General features: G+C 41.2%; 1 protein-coding gene across 1 annotated transcript in view; it reads right to left on the bottom strand.

The window, feature by feature from the left end:
• Window positions 1-23,409, bottom strand: part of C2CD5 (C2 calcium dependent domain containing 5) — a 116,953-nt gene extending 93,544 nt beyond the window's left edge. Inside the window, exons 1-3 of the mRNA XM_028144024.2 lie at window positions 23,372-23,409; window positions 6,273-6,375; window positions 5,983-6,101 (exon numbers count right to left, since the gene is read on the bottom strand). Of these exons, the coding sequence (XP_027999825.1) occupies window positions 5,983-6,072 (90 nt within the window). The 5' untranslated portion in view covers window positions 6,073-6,101; window positions 6,273-6,375; window positions 23,372-23,409. The remainder of the gene's footprint in view (window positions 1-5,982; window positions 6,102-6,272; window positions 6,376-23,371) is intronic.
• Window positions 23,410-24,625: the final 1,216 nt, after the last annotated feature.

The following is a 24,625-nucleotide window of genomic DNA, read 5'->3' as shown; positions in this document are numbered from 1 at the left end:
AGTAGTAAGGAGCTTTCAAGTTTTATTTCTCAGTATTCAAATTTTTGTAATGGGAGCTATTTGAGTATTTTTTGTGTGATTTTTTAATTTTAAATCACAAATGTTAAATGAAACTTAATGGGGGAACAAACAACCCAATTAAGAAATGGGCTAAGGACCAGAAGAGACACTTCTCCGAAAAGGACATACAGATGACCAACAGACATATGAAAAAATGCTCAATGTCACTAATCATCAGAGAGAGGCAAATTAAAACTACAATGAGATAATCACCTCATGCTTGTCAGAATGGCTATCATCAATAAATCAACAAACACAAGTGCTGGCAAGGATGTGGAGAAAAGGGAACACTCATGCACTTTTGGTAGGAATGCAGACTGATGCAGCCACTGTGGAAAACAGTATGGAGTTTCTTCAAAAAATTAAAAATGGAACTGCCTTTTGACCTAGCAATCTCACTTCTGGGAATATATCCAAAGATTCCCAAAACACCAATTTGAAAGAATATACGCACTTAATGTTCACAACAGGGTTATTTACAATAGCCAAGACCTAGAAACAGCCCATCAATTGATGAGTGGATAAAAAAAGCTGTAATACATTTACACAATGGAATACTACTTGGCCGTAAAAAAGAAAGAAATCTTACCTTTTGCAACAGAATGGATGGACCTGGAGAGCATTATGCTAAGTGAAATAAGCAAGTCAAAGAAAGACAAATACCGTATGATCTCATATGTGGGATCTAATGAACAAAATAAACTGACAAACATAGAAACAGAGGCAGGGAGGCATGGAACAGACTGACAGCTGTCAGAGGGGAGGCAGGGTTGGAGGGCTGGATGCAAGCAGGTGAAGGGATTAAGCAAAAAAAACACACATATATAACACATAGACACAGACAACAGTGTGGAGATAGACAGAAGAAAAGGGAGGGTGGGATAGGTGGAGGTAGGCAAAGGGGGATAAATGGGGACAGAAAGAGACTTTGCTTTGGGCAATGGGTGCACCATGCAGTGTACAGATGATGTTTTGTTGAGTTGTACACTTGAAACTTAATATGGTTTTGTGAACCAATGTTATCCAAAAAATTCAATTTAAAAAAAAAAAGAAACTTAATGCAGGAAAAGAAGAATAGAGGTTACTGCTCATGTATTAATTTAATTTTCATTACATTTCAATATTCAAAATATCAAAGAAATACTTAATATCTAATTTACCTAAAAACTGCTTTATTTGAAGTAAAATGTAGTTAGGATTTATAAAACCATTCAAAAGCCAAATGTACTTAAGGATTGTGGTTCCATTGCCAAAAATAGCATATTATTTTTGAGGTTCTAATTTAAAACCTCCTTCAGTTTTATCCCACTATATTGTAGTACTATATTGCACTTTTTTTGGTCAACTGTCCATTCTGGATATAGTAAAGATGTGACAGTCCCCACACTGCATTAAACAAACAAAAACCAAGATTTTAGAAAAAGAAAAAGGCTAGAGTGTGTATTTTGCCAACATTGTGATGATTCCCCTTCTACTAAAGAAGAATCACAGTCCATTCGGTCTTATTTAATTCAAAAGTAGATTTAATTACTCAGCAATTAAGCGAATGCCTTACAACTTTGTTAAAGAACATAAGGGATTTGAATGAGATTACCTAGTAAAGTACAAGTGTTCTCTTTCCCCACTCATTAGCTAAATTACCTTGAGAAGGTTATTTAAGGCTGCTTCCTCCTCTGAAAAAGAGGGTTGTTGTGAGCATTACATGAGGTAATGCATGGAGAGATCTAGCAAAATATCTGATACAAAGAAAATATTCAGCCGAAACCGGTTTGGCTCAGTGGATAGAGCGTCGGCCTGCGGACTCAAGGGTCCCAGATTCGATTCCGGTCAAGGGCATGTACCTTGGTTGCGGGCACATCCCCAGTAGAGGGTGTGCAAGAGGCAACTGATCGATGTTTCTCTCTCATCGATGTTTCTAACTCTCTATCCCTCTCTCTTCCTCTCTGTAAAAAATCAATAAAATATATTTTAAAAAAAACAAAAAAAAAAACAATATCTTTAAAAAAAAAAAAGAAAATATTCATTTAACAATAATTTCTTTTCCTCTCCCTATTCCCTAACGGCTCCTGGATAAACACAAAATGATCATGTAGTTCAGCAGAACAGTTTGTAACATGCACATTAACACCGAACTATATTTCCATTAGTACTTTCCTTATACAGAAACCCATCCCATTCATCCATGAAATTCCTGCAAGAATAATCATCTTTAACTACTACTTAGTATTAACTTCACATAATATTGTAGAAATTCCCTTAACCGATTGATAAATCAAATAACTAAGTTAAATCAGAGAATCATTAAAAATGATACAAACAGTAAACATTAAGATAAAACATAAATATTAATTCCTCTATCTTTTTTTGTTAATCCTCACTAGAGGGTATTTTTCCATTGATTTTTAGAGAGACTGGAGGGGGAGAGACAGAGAGAAAAACATAGATGTGAGAGAGATACATCCACGGTTTGCCTCCCACTCAGTATTTAGCCTGTAACCAGAATTGAACCCCGGACCTTTCAGCCCATGCGTTGATGCTCTCTCCACTGACCCAAACTGGCTAGGGCCTTTCCTTTATCTTTTAGTGTAAAACTGAGCAAGTGTCCATTCTTTTTTTTTTTTTTTTTAATATATTTTATTGACTTTTTACAGAGAGGAAGAGGGATAGAGAGTTAGAAACATCAATGAGAGAGAAACATCGATCAGCTGCCTCCTGCACACCTCCTACTAGGAATGTGCTGGCAACCAAGGTACATGCCCTTGACCGGAATTAAACCTGGGACCCTTCAGTCTGCAGGCCGATGCTCCATCCACTGAGCCAAACCGGTTAGGACAAGGGTCCATTCTTTAGAGTTGTACATCTTCTTCTTCTGCACCCATAATGTATCATCTGTAACTGCTAGTCTACATTACTTTAAAATGTAGTGGTAGAACTTAAAATTGCTTTTAAAAAAACCACGAACATAGAATCCTAGATTTTTTTACCATCTCCATCTAGTTCAGAGTAATTTTTAGTGACTGTATCCATAAGTCTTTATGTAGTAGCATTTATCAGCATACTTCACACTTATTTCACTAATTTATAGATTTAAATAAATTACAACTATAGAGTTGGCATAAACAACTGCCTCTTGGTAAAGTACATCAGCCAACCGATGGGCAAAGCAGGTCCACTGGAGAATAACCTTTTGTATGGGGTATTGAAGAATGTGCTTATGGAAGGAATGCAGAGCACTGGGGACTGTAATGAATCAGTTAATGGAAGTTGGTTAAGAGAACTGCTACTGGAGACTATTCCCTCCAGCTTTCAGACCACTCGGTGGTCTGTATGCCCACCTACCTAGCCAAATGTTATTTCCCACTTCTATTTAACAAGAGCCCAGCCTTCAGTTACATATGCTCTATCTTGCCTTTGCTTTTACCTAGTTGGTCCTATTCATCTAAAAAATGCCCCCTTTTCCATTCTGCCTGTGGAAATTTTACCCTTCTTCAAACCCAGCACAAAGATTTCTCATCACCAGCCCAGGCTTCATTATGTCCCTCTCCTATGAGCTTATAAAGTTGTCTACATCATACAATTTATCCCTTTATTAAATTACAATCCTTCATTATCCTCTTTTTCCTGCATTAATCTTTCCCTTCCTGCTGGATTATTCCTATTAGCACACAATTATGTTCTATTATCTTCTAACTTACTTTTTTTAGTACTAAAAACTTTGTACTCCCCCCACATACCACACTATTTTTCCTCTCCCCTTCATATTTCCTGAAACAGTTGCCTATTCATATCACTCCAACTTCCTCATCTTCCATATTCTTTAACTCTCTTTAACTCACTAGAGTATATAGGCTTCTGTCCTTATCACTTCTCCTGCAATCTAGGTATGTGCCCTGACCAGGAATCAAACCCACAACCTTTTGGTGTATGGGACAACGGTCCAACCAACTGAGCCACCAGGCCAGGGCAGAACTGTTTTGAAAACTAATTAAAAAGTACTTAGCACAGCCCTAGGTGGTTTGGCTCAGTGGATAGAGCTGTTGGCCTGCGGACTGAAGGGTCCCAGGTTCAATTCCGGTTAAGGACACATGCCTGGGTTGCGGGCTTGATCCCCAGTAGGGGGTGTGCAGGAGGCAGCCCATCAATGATTCTCTCTCATCATTGATGTTTCTCTCTCCCTCTCTTCCTCTCTGAAATCAATAAAAATGGTGGTGATTTTAAAAAGTACTTAGCACAGACCTGTCAATAAAAAGACTCAATACCTGTATTAACCTATCCTAAACTTTACGCCAGTCTCTGAGCTACTGAAAGCAAATACTATGCCTTGGAAATCTGTGTATCCCCATTACCTAACATCTGGCCCAACAACACACTCAGTAACTATTTCCCAAACGAAGCTGAGTTTGAGAATTACCACAGCAATGTCTGGGGGCAACATCGGTTATTAGGTTAGAGAACCTTTATGGAACATCAAGAATATTTTATAATCGGACCTGCGTGGGTGCGACATGCCCAGGTATTGGGCTCAATCCCCATTGGGGGAGTGTGCAGGAGGCAGCCAATCAATGAGTCTCTCTCATCATTTTTTTAAATATTTCTATTGATTTCTGAGAGGAACGGAGAGGAGAAACAGAAACATCAATGATTAGAGAAAATCATTAATCGGCTGCCTCCTGCACGCCCCCTACTGGGGATGTGCCCTTGACCAGAATGAAACTGAGACCTTTCAGTCTGCATGCTGACGCTCTATCCACTGAGCCAAACTGGCTCGGACTCTCTCATCATTGATATTTCTATCCCTCTCCCCCTCTCCCTTCCTCTATAAAATCAATAAAAATATATAAAAGAATATTTTAGAGATAAAATCAAGCTATATATTATCATGTATCTATTAACTCCCTGCATTAATAGGTCAAATGATTACTGTTCTAATCCTCTGGCTCCGTGGTCGGCAAACTGCGGCTCTCGAGCCACATGCGGCTCTTTGGCCCCTTGAGTGTGGCTCTTCCACAAAAATACCACGGCCTGGGTGAGTCTATTTTGAAGAAGTGGCGTTGGAAGAAGTTTAAAAAATTTGGCTCTCAAAAGAAATTTCAATCGTTGTACTGCTGATATTTTGGCTCTGTTGAAATAATGAGTATGCCGACCACTGCTCTGGCTCATCATGTCAATTTTTATTACAATTTTTACTTGGCTTCTTTCATACACTGGCATATTACTTTCCGGGGCCCTAGGCCTGTGATAATTTGCATGAGTTATAAACCAGTCATTAAATTTAAAAGGCAATTTTGCAATTTAAATATCCATAGCACTTAATTGACTTCCTACCCCAAGGCACGGTATTTCCCTAAAACAGCTTTTCAGACCTACCAGTCCAGACAAGAGCAGGAAGTGTTTTTAGAATTTACAATGACGATTCAGACAAGACTATGGTAAAGAGTGGATCTCCTAGCCTTGGAGGTCTCCAAAGTGCCTATTCGGACTGTTACGTTCTTGAACATCACCTCCATCACTCCAGCGTGAAGAACCACCGCTCCCCCCAACCCACCCGCACCCCACCGCCACCCCCAAAAAAGGGCGTGGGTAAGCATGCGTGCGCGTGTGCATCTCGGTGGCCACGCGGCCACGCCTTGGGATCTCCCGCCTGGCAGGTGGCCTGTTATGAGCCCTGACATCGGGGTCACCCCAGCATGCAGAGCAGTAACAGCCACCCCGCGCGGCGCAGTGTGCCGCGGACGCCTGCGAGCCGCACACCCTTCACAGGGGCTGCAGTCTGGGCAGAGAGCCCTCCGGGGAGGGCTGGACGAGCAAGGCACACGGAACTGCCGGCAGGGAAATGGGCTGAGGGGCTGGGGCCGAGATGGGCAGGATCCTTCCGAGGGCTTGGCGTTCCCCGTGTTTTGAGCAGCAGGACCTTGCACCAACCTCCACGAAGGCATCAGTCAGGTCACTAGCTCGGTCCATCACTGGCAAATGGCGCCCGGCCACGATTTTCACCTTCAGCTTCCCAGGCATGGTCTCGTCTTGGGCCTCTCCTGACGCTCCTGCAGAAACAAACAAGCGAGTCTGCGCCGGGCGCCCAGCCCCGCGGGGAGGGGCGGGAACGCGCGAGGAGGGGCGGGAACGCGCGCGCGCGCGCGCAGGGCGCAGCGGGAGCGCGCGGGGTAACTGACAGCTGGGCGCGCGGGGGCGGGACGCCGCCGGCTGTCACTCACTCCCGGCCGAGGGTGGCGATCCCGCGCGAGAGCGGAGGCCTCATTCCGGAGAGGCCGCCGGAGGAGTGCCCGTGGCGGGTTCTTCCGTCCCGTTCCCGCAACGCTGGCAAGAGAAGGAGAAGCCTGTCAACATCCCGCTGAACCCCGGCCGCCGCTCCTAGGGTTTCTCCTCCCCGCCCCCCAAAAAAATGGCGGCCTTCGGGGCGTGGAGGGAGCATCGATCGTTCGGCGCTCGGCCCACTTCGCAGGGGCGGGAGAGGGGGCGGGGCGGACTCGGAGGCGGCGGGAGGGCAGGGAAAGGGGTGAGCCCTGCACCATCCACCGGGCTGGGCGCCGCAGCTTTCCCCGGAGGATCACCCGCTCCGTCCCGGGCAGAGAGTGTGGGTGCAGCTCGGCGCCAGGTCTGGGGGCCGCTGCCTGCCCGGCTGCCAGCGCCGCATTTCCCAGGGGCTGTGGCGGGGCTGCTACAGGAGCGATTTCATTCTGTCTTTAACCACCCGTTGGTGGTTCGTAACATCCATTTAGTTGGTTTCTACCTGGACGAGGTGACGTTTTTATGTGAATAGAGTACAAAATGTCGGGAAATGTCGGATAGCTGACTTAGAGTTTTTATTCACTGGGTTACGGATGCTACAGTAGGTCTTGGGCAAACACACACACACACACACAATCAATCAATACATTGAGATTCTGCTTCCTGGCAAATTGTTGACAGTTTAGCTCAAATTAACTCACAAAAAATCTTTAAAAAAAAAAAAAAAAAAAACATGCAACAACTTTGAAAAAGCCCAAGCCACTGCTTGAAGGAGTTTACTCTGCCCTCACAGATCATCTCGGTGTGCGTATTGTCGACAAGCCTAAAGATCAGACACGGCTGGCAGGCGTTCCGGACCTCCGTAGGTATATATGCTAAAATGAATAACGTGTAGGCTCAGACCATCAGAAGAGTGGGGAAACTGAGGAACACGCACAGGAGGGGACACAAAGCATACCAAATACAAAAACAGCCTTAACAATACACGCCATATCATATACAAAGTCATTAACAATTCCATTGGAAAGATTATACTTGGATTCATCAGGAATGGAAAACTGCTAAATGAAGGTATCAGGATGATTTATCTTAACTTGAAAAACACTCAACGGGTTAAAATTCAGTACTCCAGGTGACAGACTTATCTTTTCAAGGCAAAAAAAAAATCCTTCTGCAGAGAGAGTATTGTTCACATAACTGAGAAGTTGAACTATTCTAAAAAGAAAAGAATAAGGCTTCCTGAAAATAAAAATCTAATAGATAAATCGCTGACTTTTGGGACTAGAGAAACCTTTACCCACTCAAACTAAAGGATAGAGGCCTCATGCAGATTTCCTTAGATCCACCTGCAGCTTTTTGTGGCGTCTAACTACCCTTAAAATGCCCTTGCCCAGCTCTCAAGGTCAACTACCCTAAGTGATAGGTTAACTCTGGTGTGTTTTAGTGGTAGAGCAGAAATACCCTTTTACTAAAATCAAAGAATTGCCATACTACCAGTTCATTTTTTTAAAATACCAAAATGTATAAAGAAAAAATATTAGAAAACAAGTTTAGCAATAATCTTAATGGGAAATAACACGTTGTATAACATCATGTTGTAATGTTAAAAAAAATTGCAAAACGAACAATTAGAGGTTAGCAATCTCAGCTTCCTAATTAATAGCCTGTAAGATACTTACTTATACATACCTGTTGCCTTAGGCATCATCAACAGGAGATTATAATCAAGATGCTTCCTGAAGACTTTATTTTTTAGTTGAATTAAGCCTGACTTCAGTTTGTTTTTCAATAATTGTTCTAGTTTGTTTTAATTAATGCTGGGAGCAATGCTGACTTCTGTGATAAATCTCTCATGACAGATCATCCTGATTATCTTTCTTAGCCTTATATCTTGCCACTCTATTTGCATTTTAGATCCTACAATAATAACAAGAATTAACACATATTGATTATTTGCTAAGTATAAGCCACTGAATTCAGTGCTTCACAGCTTTTAAGCCTCCCTAAAATCCTATGTGATAGGAATTATCAGCCTTCATTTTATAGGTGAGGAGCTGGTAATGTTGGAGGCAGGATTTATATCTAAACATTGTGATCCCAAGAACCCATGATCTTTAAAGGCTACATGAAGTTTTCCAATAAGCTACATTTTTCTCTCCATCTGAGATGTCTTTCTCATAGTCATCCTAGCAAACACGTAAGAATTCATAACTCAGTTTAAATGTTACTTTAAAGTCTTCCCTGATCTCCTTAATAAATCTACTCTCCACTACCACCACTATACTACCACTAAGTCTAACACTTCTATTATTGCACTGTCCTTATACATAATTATTGATCTGTTTCTCTCTCTTATTATTAAACTTTGAGCACCTTGAGGGGAGGGACTATTTCCTATTCTCAATTCTCAGTTCCTTGCCATGTGCCCTTCATCTGATCAATAAATGCTTATGGGATTAAATTATGGGACAATTAACATTTATACATTTACTACTTTGCTTTCTCTTTCGTGACTTCCTGAAATGTTCCTTTTAATATCTCTTCACCCCTTCCAGGTTAAACTTCTCAAGGTTGTCTAAATTTGGTGCCCTCTCCTTCCCTCACAGGCATGCCCTAAAACTATTTCTATTTGGCTTAAGCTACCACCCCTCTACCAAAACTACTTTCACTAAGGCCATCAATAACCTTTGATTGATAAATCTAGTGGTTTCATTTTACCACTGGTTTTCATTTTACATGATTCTCAGTACATCTGACACTATTGATCATGCTTTCCTTGAAATACTCTTTCTCTTCGTATTCAGACACCATGCTTCTCTTACCTACTCTGCTATATATATATCTTTCTTCTAAGCTTGCTCACTGTCCTTAACAAATATGGTTTTCTCAGGGTTCAGTTCTTAGCCTTCTTATCTTCTAACTATACTATCTCCCTAGGTGATCTCATTCATGCCCATAAATTCAATTTTCTATCTGGTTAGCTAAGGTTTCTGACATTTTTATCTTTAGCCCACAACTTTCTTCTGTGATCTGGACCCATACATGCAATTGTCTAGTTTCTATTTCCACTTGGCGTATGAAAGCCACCTTAAAGTCATCATATCCAAGACTGAACTTTACCTCTCCCACAGCTTTAGTAATTGCAATTACAACAAGAACAATACACAAAAAGCCTAGTCCTCATCTCAAACAGTAGCAGCCTCCGCTACATAGTCAAGTGCTCAAGGCAGAAACACTGGTTTAAGTTTGAGGTTGTATGCAAATGACAACTTAAACTTAGTTCAGCTATTTTTGCCTCAATTGACTTCTAAAGCCACAAATCAGCTGAGTAAAGGGTAAACATGAGCGAAATAGTTTGAGGAGCATTTTCTTACTGGTTCCCTTGTACCTCATAAAGGTGTGTCTAATGTACAGAGGGCATAATGGCCGGATGAGTAAAATGTTCTCCGGATTAGAATTGAAGTGGCACACACCACATTAAATGCACTCTGTGAGCCACATGATGTAATTACACCCAGGTGTAATGGGCAGGTTATAGGCCTTGACTTTTTATTGTGCCAACACTAAAACAAATTTTCCTTTTGGTGCTTGTACTGCAAAGCCTGAGAGGTTTTCTCTTAAATCTGCTTAAGGCCTTTGTGGAAAATTCTAGCCACATTTAACAATTATATTTGACTCTTCCTGTTCCTTACCCTTGACACCCAATTAATCACTAAGTCCTGTTGTTTATAACTCCTAATTCCCACCATTATCACCTGAAAAACTGGTATTTCCCAATTCCACTCTTGCTTTCCTCTAATCCAGTGGTCAGCAAACTCATTAGTCAACAGAGCCAAATATCAACAGTACAACGATTGAAATTTCTTTTGAGAGCCAAATTTTTTAAACTTAAACTTCTTCTAACGCCACTTCTTCAAAATAGACTCGCCCAGGCTGTGGTATTTTGTGGAAGAGCCACACTCAAGGGGCCAAAGACCCACATGTGGCTCGTGAGCCGCAGTTTGCCGACCACGGCTCTAATCAATTCACCATAAAGTAGCCCGAATGATCTTTTTTCTTTTTAATATGTTTTTTAAAATATATTTTATTGATTTTTTTACAGAGAGGAAGGGAGAGGGATAGAGAGTTAGAAACATCGATGAGAGAGAAACATCGATCAGCTGCCTCCTGCACACCCCCTACTGGGGATGTGCCCACAACCAAGGTACATGCCCTTGACTGGAATCGAACCTGGAACCCTTCAATCTGCAGGTCGATGCTCTATCCACTGAACCAAACCAGTCAGGGCTTTTTATGTTTTTATTGACTTTTTTAGAGAGAGAGGAAGGAATAGGGATAGAGACAGAAACATCAATGATAGAAAAAGATCATTGATTGGCTGCCTCCTGCAGGCCCTGGGGATTGAACTTGATACCCAGGCATGTGCCCTGATCAGGAATAGAACCCCAATCTCTTGGTTCTTGGGTCCATGCTCAACCACCAAGACACACAGGCTGGGATGGAGTGATCTTTTTCAATAGCAAATACGTTTATATCACTCTGTTTTGGGGGGAACTTTTCATCAAAGATCAGGGGACACTCCCTTACTATCAGACAGTTTTCTTTATAAGAAAGTAAAAATGTTTAGAAATTCAAGAGAGAGTGATGGGTAAGAAGTGGATTATTTTATTTTATTTTTGCTTTGTTGAGATTAAAGTCAAACTATGACTTCTCTACTTTGTGTTACACTATCATCTAGTGCTTTATTGTTTCATTTTAATTGTTGTTCAAATGAATTTTTTCGTTTCAGTATCTACAAACTGAAGTAGGTCCCAATTCACCTCTGTCCATGGGATCCAAGTTATATGCCTGAACCTTAAAAGTTTTGTTCAACCAGTGTGGCCCAGTACTTGAGCATCGACACATGAACCAAGAGGTCGCCGGTATGAGTATTCATGGGTTTTGTTAATTCTGTACTTCCCTATCTGGTTTCTCTTCTTTCATCTTGTCATGTGTCCTTAAGAGCATGGCCTTTATGACCAGTGGAAATATTTCTTCTCTGGCCCCCACCATCCAGAAGGTGTACTTGCCTAGCTCTCTGTCCAGCCATGCCAAGCTCTCAAAGCAGTTTTTTGTGTCTACCCATTTCCTCTGAGAGATGGTAAAAACAGGGCTTCCCATTCTTGTTTTTCACCAGTCAGAGGATGCATATGCATCTGGCAGCCAGGCGAGTAGACTGTGGATCTGAGTGTAATGAATCTAAACACCCGGTTCAAAAATGGAGAGGGGACATGTGTTTTGGAATAGCTGTTTTGAACTCTGGAAATGAACTTTATCTTGTGAGGGTTGCATCATTTAGCACTCTGTTTGGGGGATACATCTTGCATCCATAGTTATTGGTTTGAGTTGCTATTAAGATCCTACTTATCAGCCCCCACTGGTTTGGCTCATTTGATTGAGTGTTGTCCCATGAATCAGGAGATCATGGTTTAATTCCCCATTAGGATAAAGCCCAGTTGCAGGCTTGATCCCCAGTAGGGGGCGTGCAGGAATCAGCCAATCAATGTTTCTCCTCTCCTCTCTCTCTCTCTCTCTCTCTGAAATCAATAAAACATTTAATAAATAATTTTAAAAATAGATTTGGCTTTTTAAAAAATCCTACTTGTCAAGGCCAGATGATGGGTCTTTTGAATTGAAAAATCTTCTAAATTGAAAAGAAAGAAAAAATTTTAGAGCGCTTTTAAATTATTATAATGGCTAGTCATCAGAGTTCCTTAATAAGATGGAAGGTCATTATCAAGAGAAGATGGCGGCTGAATAGGCAGACCTTTCTTGCACCTCCTCCCAGGGCCAGGCTGGAAATACAACTAAATTGGGGAACATTCACCCAGAATTACCAACTGAGGTCCAGCTGAGGAGGAGATTTATATCAAGGAAGGTCAGAAAACACCTAGAGAATAGTAGGAAGGGCAAGATCGAAAGAGGGGCTGACCCAGCTTCCATGGCCAGAAAGATCTTTTTCCCTGAGAAGATCGAGGCATGGAACCCAGGCTGGGCTCCACAGCCCAGAACACCGTAGATGAGACCAGTGGCCTATGTAACATCCAGCTGGGAAAGGCAGCAGGGCTTCTGCCTGCCTGGGAGGTCAGAGGTGGTAGACCAGAGCCTGTCAGAGAGAAAGCCTCAGTTTTCTTTATTTTAAAACCCAGAGCACAGCTACTCATCCAAGGCTTTGGTGAAAGGAGGGTCGTGAGGACTTGAGGTGCTAGGGTGGAAAGCATGGGGGGGCAGGGGGGGGGAGAAAGGGAAAAGCAGCAGCTAGGAGTCTTGCATTCGGTTGTACCCCCACAAACCAAAACAGCCATTTTTCCTGAGAGGCGTTGGATTCTTCCAGAAACCACAGTTCAGGAAAAAGGAAAAACCCCGCCCTAGGTGATACAGCCTGCCCCACCCTCAGGAGCCCTGCCTACCACACTCTGCATCTTGACCTTTGCAGAGGAGAGACAGCTAGAGAGGCCAAGCCCTCAAGGGTTTGAACAGTCCCAGGAAGCCTCAGTGACTGGATAAGGGTGGGGCCATCCACCCCACTATCCCAGGAACCTGACTGGTGCTTCCCCCGCAGCTCGGGAGAGCTGATGGAAACTCCAAGTATCCAGCTGCTCCCACTGGATGGCATGTGAGGATCTCTGCCCAGCTGAGCACAGAGTAATATTCTGGGACACTCTCAGAGGAGTAGCTCTGGCATGGGGAAACACACCACTTTCCCTGAGATCTTAACAGCATCTCCCTCAACAGGGGAGACCCAGAGGTCTATACTCCCAATTCCTCCCAAAGCCCTTTCAGAAACAGACTTTTGAGTGATTAAGATTGACAGCTGGCTGGCAGACGAAGGCTGGCAGAAGCAGTGCTTGGGGAACCTGGGTAAGTTTGCTGACCCAGCCTTAAAGTGCAGCTTGCCCCCTCTTGCACTTAGCCAAGTCCTGTGGAGACAGACACAAACTGTGGATTGCTTGGAGCTTCAAACAGGCTGCTGAAAGCCAATGAGGACAGTTTCTGACAGTGGTTAGTACCTAATTACCTCCCGGGGAGCCCAGAATTGGCGGATAGAACAGTCAGCTGCAGTCATCAGAAGAGCAGGATCCAAAGAGAGCTCCCAGAAGGCATGAAACTCTGCTGAGATGAACGCCACTTCATCTTTTTTTTCTTGTTCTTTTTTTTTCCCTTTTTTTTTTTTAATTTATCTTCTTTATCTGCTTTATTGATTTGTTATTATTTTAGTCTCTTGTTTCTTTCACATATCTAATTTTTCTCTTTCCTTTTCCTACTCTATTTTTTTTCTTTTTCTCCTGCTTTCTCATCTTTTTTTCCTTTTCATATTTTGTGTCTACCTGCTTTCTCCTCTATTTTCCTTTTCAAAATTTTTTCTTCCTCTTTGCTTTTATACCATTTTCCTTCCCATATTCTTTATTCTTATTTTCTTTATTACATATCTGCCCCTTCATATTCCTTTTTCTTTTCTCCTTGTATTTTTTTCTTTTTTTTTTCTATCATTCTCACTCTCTTCTCTCTTTCCTAATTCTCTCTTATTTTATGATTGCTTTTGGTGTTGTTGCAGGGGTCTTGTGTATGTTTTTGTTTTGTTTCTTATTTTGTTCTGTTATATTTTGTTCTGTTCTGTCAACATCTACACAATTCGAACAACGTGGTCGGGGGTGAGCCTCACAGTCAGCCAACCTGAGAGGAGATCCCATCCATGAATGGGACAGCAGCACTGAAGATCCAATTATAGCAGGAAAACCCAAATAACTCAAACAAATGGCACTCCCAGAGCACCCAGCTTAGAGACTGCACCACTGGGCCCCACAAAACACATACTACATAAGACCACCTCACAAAGACTGGGAGGATAAGCAGTTTGATCTAATACATAGAAACAAATACAAAGGGACAGTAAAAATGGGGAAACAGCCCAGTGAGTATGACTCAATGGTTATGACTCAGTGGTTGAGCATTGACCTATGAACCAGAAGGTCACGGTTCATTTCCAGATCAGGGTACATGGTTAGGTTGCGGGCTTGATCCCTGGTGTGGGGTGTGCAGGAGGCAGCTGATCAATAATTCTCATCTTTGATGTTTCTATCCCTCTCTCTTCCTCTCTAAAATCAATAATATATTTTTAAGAAATGGGGAGACAAAGAAACAACCCACAAATTAAAGAAAAGGAGGAATTGCCAGAAAAGGAACTAAATGAAATGGAGGCAATTTGTTAGATAAAAAATTCAAAGTAATGGTTATTAGGGTGTGAGAACTTAGCGAGAACTATAAGGAACTTAATAAGAACATTATGTAACTTAATGAGAACTACACCAGCATAAAGAGGTAGAACCCTGGCCAGGCTTGGCTCAGTGGTTAGGCAATTAGCCTGTGCACTTGAGGGTCATGGGTTCAATTTCTGATACAGGATACCTGGGTTGCAGGTTTGATACCTGGCTCTGGTTGATGTGCAGGAGGCAACCAATTGATGTGTATCTCTCACATCAGTGTTTTTCTCTCTCTCCTCTCTCTCTTCCCCCCTCCCTTCCACTCTCTCTAAAAATCAGTGGAAAAAATATCCTCACTCTAGGTGAGGATTTTAAAAAAAGGTAGAAACCTTACATAAGAATCAAGTGGAAATGAAGAATCCTATCTAATAAAAGAGTAATATGCAAATTAACAATCACTCTGCTATACCCACAAGCCACGCCCACCAGCCAATCAGAGCGAATATGCAAATAAACCCAACCAAGATGGGTTTGGCCACAGAGAGCAGGAGGAAGGCTTGGGTTTCCCCAGCAATGGAGGAAGCCAAGCTTTCTGCCTACCCTTGCCAGCCTAGGCCTCCACTCAAGGCTACAAAGTTTCAATGATAGAAGATACATAAATCCAAACAGAAATGGCAGCAGCCACAGAGCTGGAAAGAGCAGGAGGCTAGGGTTGCCCCCAGCGATGGAGGAAGCCAAGCTTTCTGCACACCCTGGCCTGCCCAGGCCTCTGCTTAAGGCTACAAAGTTTCAATTATAGAAGATACATAAATCCCAACAGAAATGGCAGCCACCACGGAGCAAGCAGGAGGCTTGGCTTCGCTCCAGGCTATAAAGTTTCAATTGTAGAAGATAAATAAACCCCAGATACGAGGGCCTCCGCTTGGGTCACCGGGGGGCGTGGCCGGCCTGTAAACCACCATAGGCCCCTCACCCAGGCCACCCCACACCCCAAGGGAACCCCCACCCTGATCTGGGACATCCTTCAGGGCAAACCAGCTGGCCCCCACCCGTGAACCAGGCCTCTATCCTATCTAATAAAAGAGTAATATGCAGGTTGACCATCACTCCAACACACAAGATGGCTGCCCCCATGTGGACACAAGATGGCCGCCACAAGATGGCCAGCAGGGGAGGGCAGTTGGGAGGGACCAGGCCTGCAAGGGAGGGCAGTTGGGGGCGATCAAGCCTGCAGGGGAGGGCAGTTAGGGGTGACCAAGCCAGCAGAGGAGGGAAGTTAGGGGGGACCCAGGCCTGCACGGGAGAGCAGTTGGGGGGGACAAGGCCTGCAGGGGAGGGCAGTTAGGGGTGTCCAGGCCTGCAGGGGAGGGCAGTTAGGGGCAAACAGGCTGGAAGGGGAGCAGTTAGGCATCAATCAGGCTGGCAGGGGAGTGGTAAGGGGGTGATCAGGCTGGCAGGCAGAAGTGGTTAGGGGCAATCAGGAAGGCAGGCAGGCAGGCGAGCAGTTGGGAGCCAGCAGTCCTGGATTGTGAGAGGGATGTCCCAGATTAGAGAGGGTGCAGGCTGGGCTGAGGGACACCCCCCCTCCCGTGCACGAATTTTGTGCACCAGGCCTCTAGTGACAGATAAAATAAAAAATACTCTAGAATGAATCAACAGTAGACTAGAAGAAGCAGAGGATGGAATCAGTGAACAAGAACATCCATTTTAGAGCAGCAATTGGAAAAATATTTAAATAGCAGGAGAGTTTAAGGGAGCTTTGGGACTATATGAAATGTAAAACCATCTGCATGACAGTGGTTCCTTAAGAATAAGAATCTGAGCAAGGAATAGAGAACCTGTTTGAAGAAATAATGACAGGCCAAAACCGGTTTGGCTCAGTGGATAGAGCGTCGGCCTGCGGACTGAGGGGTCCTGGGTTCGATTCCGGTCAAGGGCATGTACCTTAGTTGCGGGCACATCACCAGTGGGGGTTGTGCAAGAGGCAGCTGATTGATGTTTCTCTCTTATCGATGTTTCTAACTCTCTATCCCTCTCTCTTCCTCTCAATAAAAATATAAAATAAAAAAAATAAAAATCAATAATTTAAAAAAAAATTCTTTAAAAAAAAAAAATAATGACAGAAAAGTTCCCTAACCTGGTGAAGGAAAAAGTCATTCAAATTCAAGAAACACAGAGTCCCAATCAAGATGAACCCAAAAAGACACATCATAATTAAAATTGCAAACATTAAAGACAGAGAAAGAATCTTAAAGGCTGCAAGAGACAGACAGAAAGTTACCTACAAGGGAGCTCCCATTAGACTGTCAGCTGATTTCTCAATAGAAACACTTCAAGCCAGAAGGGACTGGCATGAAGTATACCAAGTAATGAATAGCAAGGGACTGAATCCAGCAAAGCTATCATTCAAAATTGAAGGAGAAATAAAGAGATTCATAGACCAAAAAAAGGCTAAAAGAGTTTATCACCACCCAACCAGCACTATAAGAAAGGCTAAAGGTACTGTTAGAAGAAGGAGAAGGAGAAGTAGAAGGAGAAAGAAGGAGAAGGAGAACAAAGGAACATAGGCATAAAAAGGGATGGAAAAACTTTTCCATAACAATGGAAATGAAAATAAAGCTGGGGTAGCAATATTCATATATTACAAAATGGAGGCCACTACATATTACCAAAGGGATCAATACAACAAGAGGATATAACCCTGGTAAATATATATGTACCCAATACAGGAGCACCCAAATATATTTAAAAAAAAAAACTTCTGGAGGATTTTAAGGGAGAGATTGACAACAATACAATCATAATAGGGGACTTTAACACCCCTCTCACATCACTGGATAGGTTTTCTAGACAAGAGGTCAATGGGGGCAAAAGGGAGTCATGTGATACTTTCAATAATAAAGATTCAATTTTTGAAAAAGACATTAATGGGATTTAAACAAAGGTTTTAATATAGCACTACCTAAGATTGGGTGAGTCAAAAAGTCCCTTTCTTTGTCCCCCAACATTAAAGGGCCCTGAACAAGTCTGCTCTGGTTATCCCAGTTTGTAGAAATTAAAAAGCTGAAAGATGGATTACAATGAGAAAACCTGACCAGCAATAGCTTGGGGCAACAATTAGGCAAGTTAATCAAGTTAAAGATTGACAACAGGGCCAAGGTCTCTTGGTGTGATCCCTTGCTGAGGACCCAGTCTTTTTACTCAAGAGTGATTTACTCAAGAGAAATTTCCAGGACCCTTTGATATGGCAATTCAAGAACTGTTGTACCAAAACCCATTGATGAAGCCCCAACTCAGGCTTTAATTAGATTAAAAGAATATGAAAATGTAAGGGTTGATAAAATTATGAAAATTGGAATTTTAACAAGTCTTATGTAAAGAAGTTATGTCAACTTGATTGTTTTGTGGGAATGCTTATATTATAGCTGGCTGGAAACACATCTCCTACCCAGTATTGTAAAACCAAACTTATTGATAAAATTCTAATGGAAGCTACAGTTAAGAATGTAAGAGTTGATGAAATTAAGGTCACAGTTTATTAAGGTGAATTGGTAAATTTTGAAAGGTTTTATATGAAGTGTCTCTTTTACCTGATTGTATTGTGGAAATAGACATTGTGTCTTACTGGGGGAACATTCCCCTGCCTAACATACAGTGTCCCAAAAAATTTATACTCACACTTTGAAGAATTATAAAGGCAGTGTTTATTTTTTTTAATATACTTTTATTGATTTCAGAGAGGAAGGGAGAGGGAGAGAGAAATAGAAACATCAATGATGAGAATCATTGATCAGCTGCCTCCTGCATGCCCCCTACTGGGGATCAAGCCCAAAACCCGGACATGTGCCCTTGACCACAATCAAACCCGGGACCCTTTAATCCACAGGCTGACGTTCTATCCATTGAGCCAAACTGGCTTGGGCATCAATATTTATTAAAATACAGCCGGAACCGGTTTGGCTCAGTGGATAGAGCATCAGCCTGCAGACTGAAAGGTCCCAGGTTCGATTCTGGTCAAGGGCATGTACCTTGGTTGTGAGCACATCCCCAGTAGGGGGTGTGCAGGAGGCAGCTGATCGATGTTTCTAACTCTCTATCTCTTTCCCTTCCTCTCTGTAAAAAAGTCAATAAAATATATTTAAAAAAAAAATAAAATAAAAAAATACATTTTATTTTCAAAATTGAACTATCAGCTGTTAAAGTGTGTATACATTTTTTGTGACACCCTGTATTATAAAACAGAAGGCATATACATCCACCCTTCAAGCAATATTACTTAGATATGCTAAGCAGAAAAAAATTATAGCTTTATTGAAAGATTTGTTGCAAAAGGCTTGAAATGTTAGAGATAAAAGATACCTAAAACCAAAGACTATAGACTATAAAACTGATGTTATTTCTTAAAGGTGACTTCCTCAGATATTTTTTCCTTGGTGTAAGGACAGTTTAAAGGCCATGTTTAAAGGGATTCTTAAACCAAGGAGGATTCTCAAAAGTTTTTGTAAATGGATTATCTCTTGAGCCCAGATAGAAAGGGAAATAAAATTTCACATATTTTTCTTTCCAAATCTAGACCAATTGGTTATTGATCTTTTTCTCCCAGTTCTATCGAATATCTAGCGGTAGATGTGGCTTTCTGCCTGCCTGGGACTTTCAGGTGGTCAGTTCTTTTAGCTATCGGAGGGAATGACTCTGGAAGGTAATAAACTGCACCATCTAGAGTCCATTTGATCATTTAGTACTTCCAGAAATATTTACTGTTTGGCCAAGCTGAAACCTGACAAGACAATTGAAAGAATTTAATTACTTTTTGTCAGAAATTTGGCAAAAATAGAAGCTGATGATTCAGAATCTGATAGGAATTTTCTCTCTCTCTCTCTCTCTTTTGATACAAATTGTTTAAGGCTTCCTCTCCTAAGCTAAAATAACACTATGTGCCCAGAGTGAAAGAGTCAAATCAGGAATTATATAGTTGGACTGGTAGATAAACCTTTAATGTCACTTAAGTTACAACCCAATTCTCTTATCTTACACATCTTTGTGAAAACAGAAATGCAGTTCTAGAAATAGTTCAAAGCCCACCTATCTTTACCATCTTTAGTTTCTAAGACTGAAGGAAAAAAGGGGGTGGAGGTTAAGTTTTTTTAAGTACAAATGGCTATAGGAGCACCCTTGCCCAAAATCTAGCTGTAGCATCTGTAAGATTGTTTTCTCCATAAATATTAATAAGAAAAGGCATTAGCTATCTAGCAGGTAACCTTAATTTATTCCATCTGCCAAAAACAGTTTGAATCCAAATGTTCTTTTACATTATCATACCCATCTCATGAGAATCATTTTAAAACAAAGACTGTGAGATCTCAGGAAAACACTTATATGTTTGTCAAGCATTTAAAGAATATGATAAAGGATCCAGATGAAGAGATACATAGGAAGAGGTCTAGGAGGGTCCCAGGTACAGGAGCTTCTGTCTCCATGGAGTTGGGGTGTGTCATCCTCCCCATGTGTTCACAGACTTGGAAGCTCTCTGGTCTATTGGGATATTTTTATGGAGGCTTTATCTTTTGGCATGATTGATCATTAACTCAATTTTTAGCCCTTCTCCCTCTCAAGCGAATGGGGATCAGGGCCAAAAATTCCAAGCTTTTCATCATGGCTTGGTTGTTCCAACGACCAGCTGTCATCCAGGAACAATCCAGAAGTCCACCCAGAGTTGCCTTATTAGAACAGACGACACTCCTACCACCCAGGAAATTACAAGGGTTTCAGGAGCTCAGTTTCAGGAACCAGGGTCAAAGTCCAAATATTATCACAAAAGATATTTTTAGTCCTCTTATCACTTGAAAAATTCCAAGACTTTTAGGAGCTCTGTGCCAGTAACAGGGATGAGGACCAAATATATATTTATTATTATAAATCACAATATCACATCTATATGTCCTGACTGGGTATTATCCTAAGAACAAAAATAATTACAAATAAATATTATCCTATCTAATAAAGAGGGAATATGCTAATTGACCCTCATGCCATCGCAAAGATGGCAGCACCCACAGCCAATAAGGAGGGAATATGCTAATTGACTACCAAACCCTCAAAGATGGCGGTGCCCACAGCCACAAGATGGCAGTGCCCAGTCCTCTTAGCCCCACGGGGGCGGCAGGTGTACAGCAAGGCCAGGCTCACCCCCAGACCAGCCCGGCTGCTCCGTGCTCCTGCCTCCAGAGTCCCCAAGTCCCCGCAGCCCCCCAGCCGCCCAGGGCCGGCCCAAGGCACAGGCTAGCCTCGGATGGTGGCTGCCCAGACACCCAGGGCCACCCGAGGCTCAGGTAACGAGGGCCAGCTGAGGCTTGCACTGCCAGCAATGACAGCAGCAGAGGTGTGATGGGACGTCGCCTTCCCCTGATCGCTGGGTCACCTCCTGTCCCTGAGGGCTCCTGGACTGTGAGGGGGCAGGCCGGGCTGAGGGACTCCCCCTCCAATGCATGAATTTTCATGTACTGGGCCTCTAATGTTTTCTATAATCATATTGTTAGTAATAATATTGGTGTTGTATATTCAGAATTATATATGTATTTAAATTTTTAATTTTACACAATATATATTATTGGAAACATCAAATATGTATACATATATTTTACTGGAATACATCAAATTTGTAAAAATCTAGAGTCCATATGATATTAACAACATCAGAAAACAAACCAAAAAACATTTCTTTGATCCCTATGGAGAATGCTAGGATACCAATACATTATTCTGAAAACAGAAACTAAATGAAGAAAATGCATGAAGCATTTATCTTGCCTTCTCTGGAAGAACTGCACTTCAGGGTAATCTGAGGGAATAAAAGAACAGAGAAAGTTTCTCCATAGAGAAATATTCCAGTTAATAAATGAAGAAGAAATGGTAAAATTAAAATATTACTATCCCTAGTGAAACCCTGGTGTTCAATAGCTGCTGACATCACAAAAGGAAAGACAAATAGGCTTATATGTCTCCTGATTTGATTTTTTAAGACATACACAACAACAATGAAATCTTCCTGCTCTCCCCAAATTGAACCTGAATCTGAACAAATATGTATACCTAATTACCAGTTTTACAGAAAAATATAGGAGACAGAGGAACATGTTAAATAACACCATGGGGATGAAACCAGGAAAATCCTAAATAAGGGCAATTCTACAGAACAAATTACCCAGTTTCTTTTGTTTGTTTGTTTTGTTTTGAAGAAATAAATTCAAGCAGGAAAAAAAGAGGTGGTGAAATATATATTTTAAAAGATTTAAAATAAAATTCAACCAAATGTAGTGCATGAATCCTCAGTAGATCCTTATGTTAACAAATCGTTTGTAAGAACAATTCTGAAACAATTAGGAAAATTTTAATTTTAACTGGATATTTGATAACATTTATAATTACATTTCTTAGGCATAGTATTATATATATTTTATCTCTTTACATTTCAGAGATACATACATTAATAAAAGTTTTCTTTAATCTTTTACCATGATGCATCTTACTCACCTTGTGCCTGGGTGCTCATAACATTTGGTTTGAAATCTGAAAGAGGAGTAAGAATGAATTTCAACCCAAATGTCACTTACTCCAATTAACCGTCTCTGAATCCCCAGACTCGGTCAGTTTCTCCCGTTATGTAGTATCGTAAGTAACTTAAGTTATTCCTTCTGATACTAAAATAATTGTAACTAAATAATTAATTATGCAAGAATTATTAAATGTCTTCTGCCCTAATTATATATAAAATCACATGAAATCAACCACTTCATTACTGCCTCACCGTTGCATCTTTAACACATAATGCCCCGTAGGCATTTCAGGATATCTTTACTGAATGAATAAAACATCATATCCCTATATAAGAAGATTCTGTTAACGTAAAAAAACATTAAAACCTGTAAAGAATTTTTGAGTTTATTTGAGCCAAACTGTCGACACATGCCAGGAAGCAGAACCTCAATGAATTGAGATAATGCTCCGGAGAATGGAGAATGGCAGGTTACATCTGTATTTATACATTGCAATGAAAGGAAAGGGACGTAGGTGGGTTACATGAAATCCATTGGTGATAGACTAGAGAGGCGGCAGAAAGCAAAACGGTGAAACCTCTGGGATTGGATAAAAAGTAAAATGGTAGGCACATACTTAGGTGGGTGCAGGAAAATTAACATGATAATGAAGGAATCTGTGGTATCTGTCCTGGCGCCCAGCACATTAGCTTGTGCTCCAAGGGGTCCAGAAAAAGGGAAGTTACAAGTTACCTAGACATTTCAAAGGGTATGTTATCATAGATGCTAAAAGACCAATAGGCTCAGTTAAGGTAAAGGTTGACCTTGTCAGTGAGGATACCGGCCTAGGAGGTGACTACCCACCATAACTGCTTTTAGTTAAAGTTTCATTTCAGACCATCCTTTGTGGTTACTTTAGGTCTCTGAGTTTGCAAGACCAACATGCAGGCCTTCCCTGAGCTTGTCAGGTTAGCATGTGGCCCCTTTCGTCCACAATACTACAGTGGATTCCGATGTCCAGTGGAATGCCAAGGACTCACAAGGACGCAATATCCCTGAGTTAATGACTTACCCCTTACAATAAATAAAGGAGTGTTGGGAGAATTAAGATAATAGATTTAAAGTTTCTTATCTATAGTTTCACTTTTTGTGCTTTTAGTTACTCACAGTTAACCATAATCCAAAAATGTTAAATAATAAATTCCAGAAATAAAAAATTGGTAAGTTTTGATTATAAGCATGATAAAATCTCACACTGTCCCACGTCATCCAGGGACGTGAGCCATCCTTTACCTGACTGTTAGTCACTTTGCAGCGGTTTTGGTTATCAGATTGACTGTCACGTATTGCAGTGCTTGTATTCAAGTAACTTTTATAGTCGCCTAATGCTATGTCATAATGCCTACTGCATTCACCTTACTTTATGCCATCACATAGGCACTGTGTCACCTCACATCATCACAAGAAGGGTGAGTACAGTTCAACAAGATTTTGAGAGAGAAAAACCACATCTGCATAACACTTATTAGAGTATAATTGTTTAATGAGTTACTGTTGTTAACGTCTTACTATGCCTAATTCATAAATTAAACTTTATCATAGGTATGTATGAATAGGAGAAAACAGTATGTATGGGATTGTTACTACCCATGGTTTCTAGCATCTACTGGGGGTCTTGGAACATATCCCCCACAGATAAGGGAGGACTACTATACACAGAAGTATCTAACAGTTGTTAATTATTAATTATTCATTTATTCATAAACTGTTCAGGGAACCAGAGATTTCATGGTGAATGAAATGTCCTCATGGAATACTTTTAGTAGGGGAGAAATTAATAAAAAAATGAATAATATAACATTGGACATATACGTATATATACTATAAAGAATGATAAACTATTTTAAATGAAATAACTTGAAAATAACTCTCTAAGGAGATATCTGAAAAAAGGAAGGGAGAAAAGGGATGGTAAAAAATTTAACTTTTCCATAATCTACTATGATTGTGGATTTATTTTTCATTATAGTTCTATCAATTTTTTTGTTATTCAGAGTATACAGAAATAAAATTGTGACATCTTCCTGATGAATTGAACATTTTCAACATTATGAAGTGACCTACTAGAAATATTTTTGCCTTAAAGTGTATTTCACTTATATCAATATAGCTAGACCAACTTTCTTTTTTTTTTCTTTTTTTAAAATATATTTTTATTGATTTCAGAGATGAATTGAGGGATAGAAACATCAATGGTGAGTGAATCATTGATAGGCTGCCTCCTGCATGCCCCCCACTGGGGACTGAGCCTGAAACACGGGCATGTGCCCTTGACTGGAATCGAACCTAGGACCCTTCAGGCCATAGGCCAATGCTCTATCCACTGAGCCAAACCAGTTAGAGCTAGGCCAGCTTTCTTTCGGTCAGTATTCTTGTGGTATATATTTTTCCTACTTTTTTTCAACTTTTGTGTATACAACTTCCCCTAGAAAAATGCCCATCTCAGAGTGGGCACTCAGAATCTTTGTTGAACAAATGAATTTGTTG

The sequence above is a fragment of the Eptesicus fuscus genome, chromosome 7 (assembly GCF_027574615.1).
Source record: "Eptesicus fuscus isolate TK198812 chromosome 7, DD_ASM_mEF_20220401, whole genome shotgun sequence".
NCBI classification, from domain to species: domain Eukaryota; kingdom Metazoa; phylum Chordata; class Mammalia; order Chiroptera; family Vespertilionidae; genus Eptesicus; species Eptesicus fuscus.
Note: the sequence above shows the minus strand (reverse complement) of the source record. Positions and strands in the feature narration are given on the sequence as shown.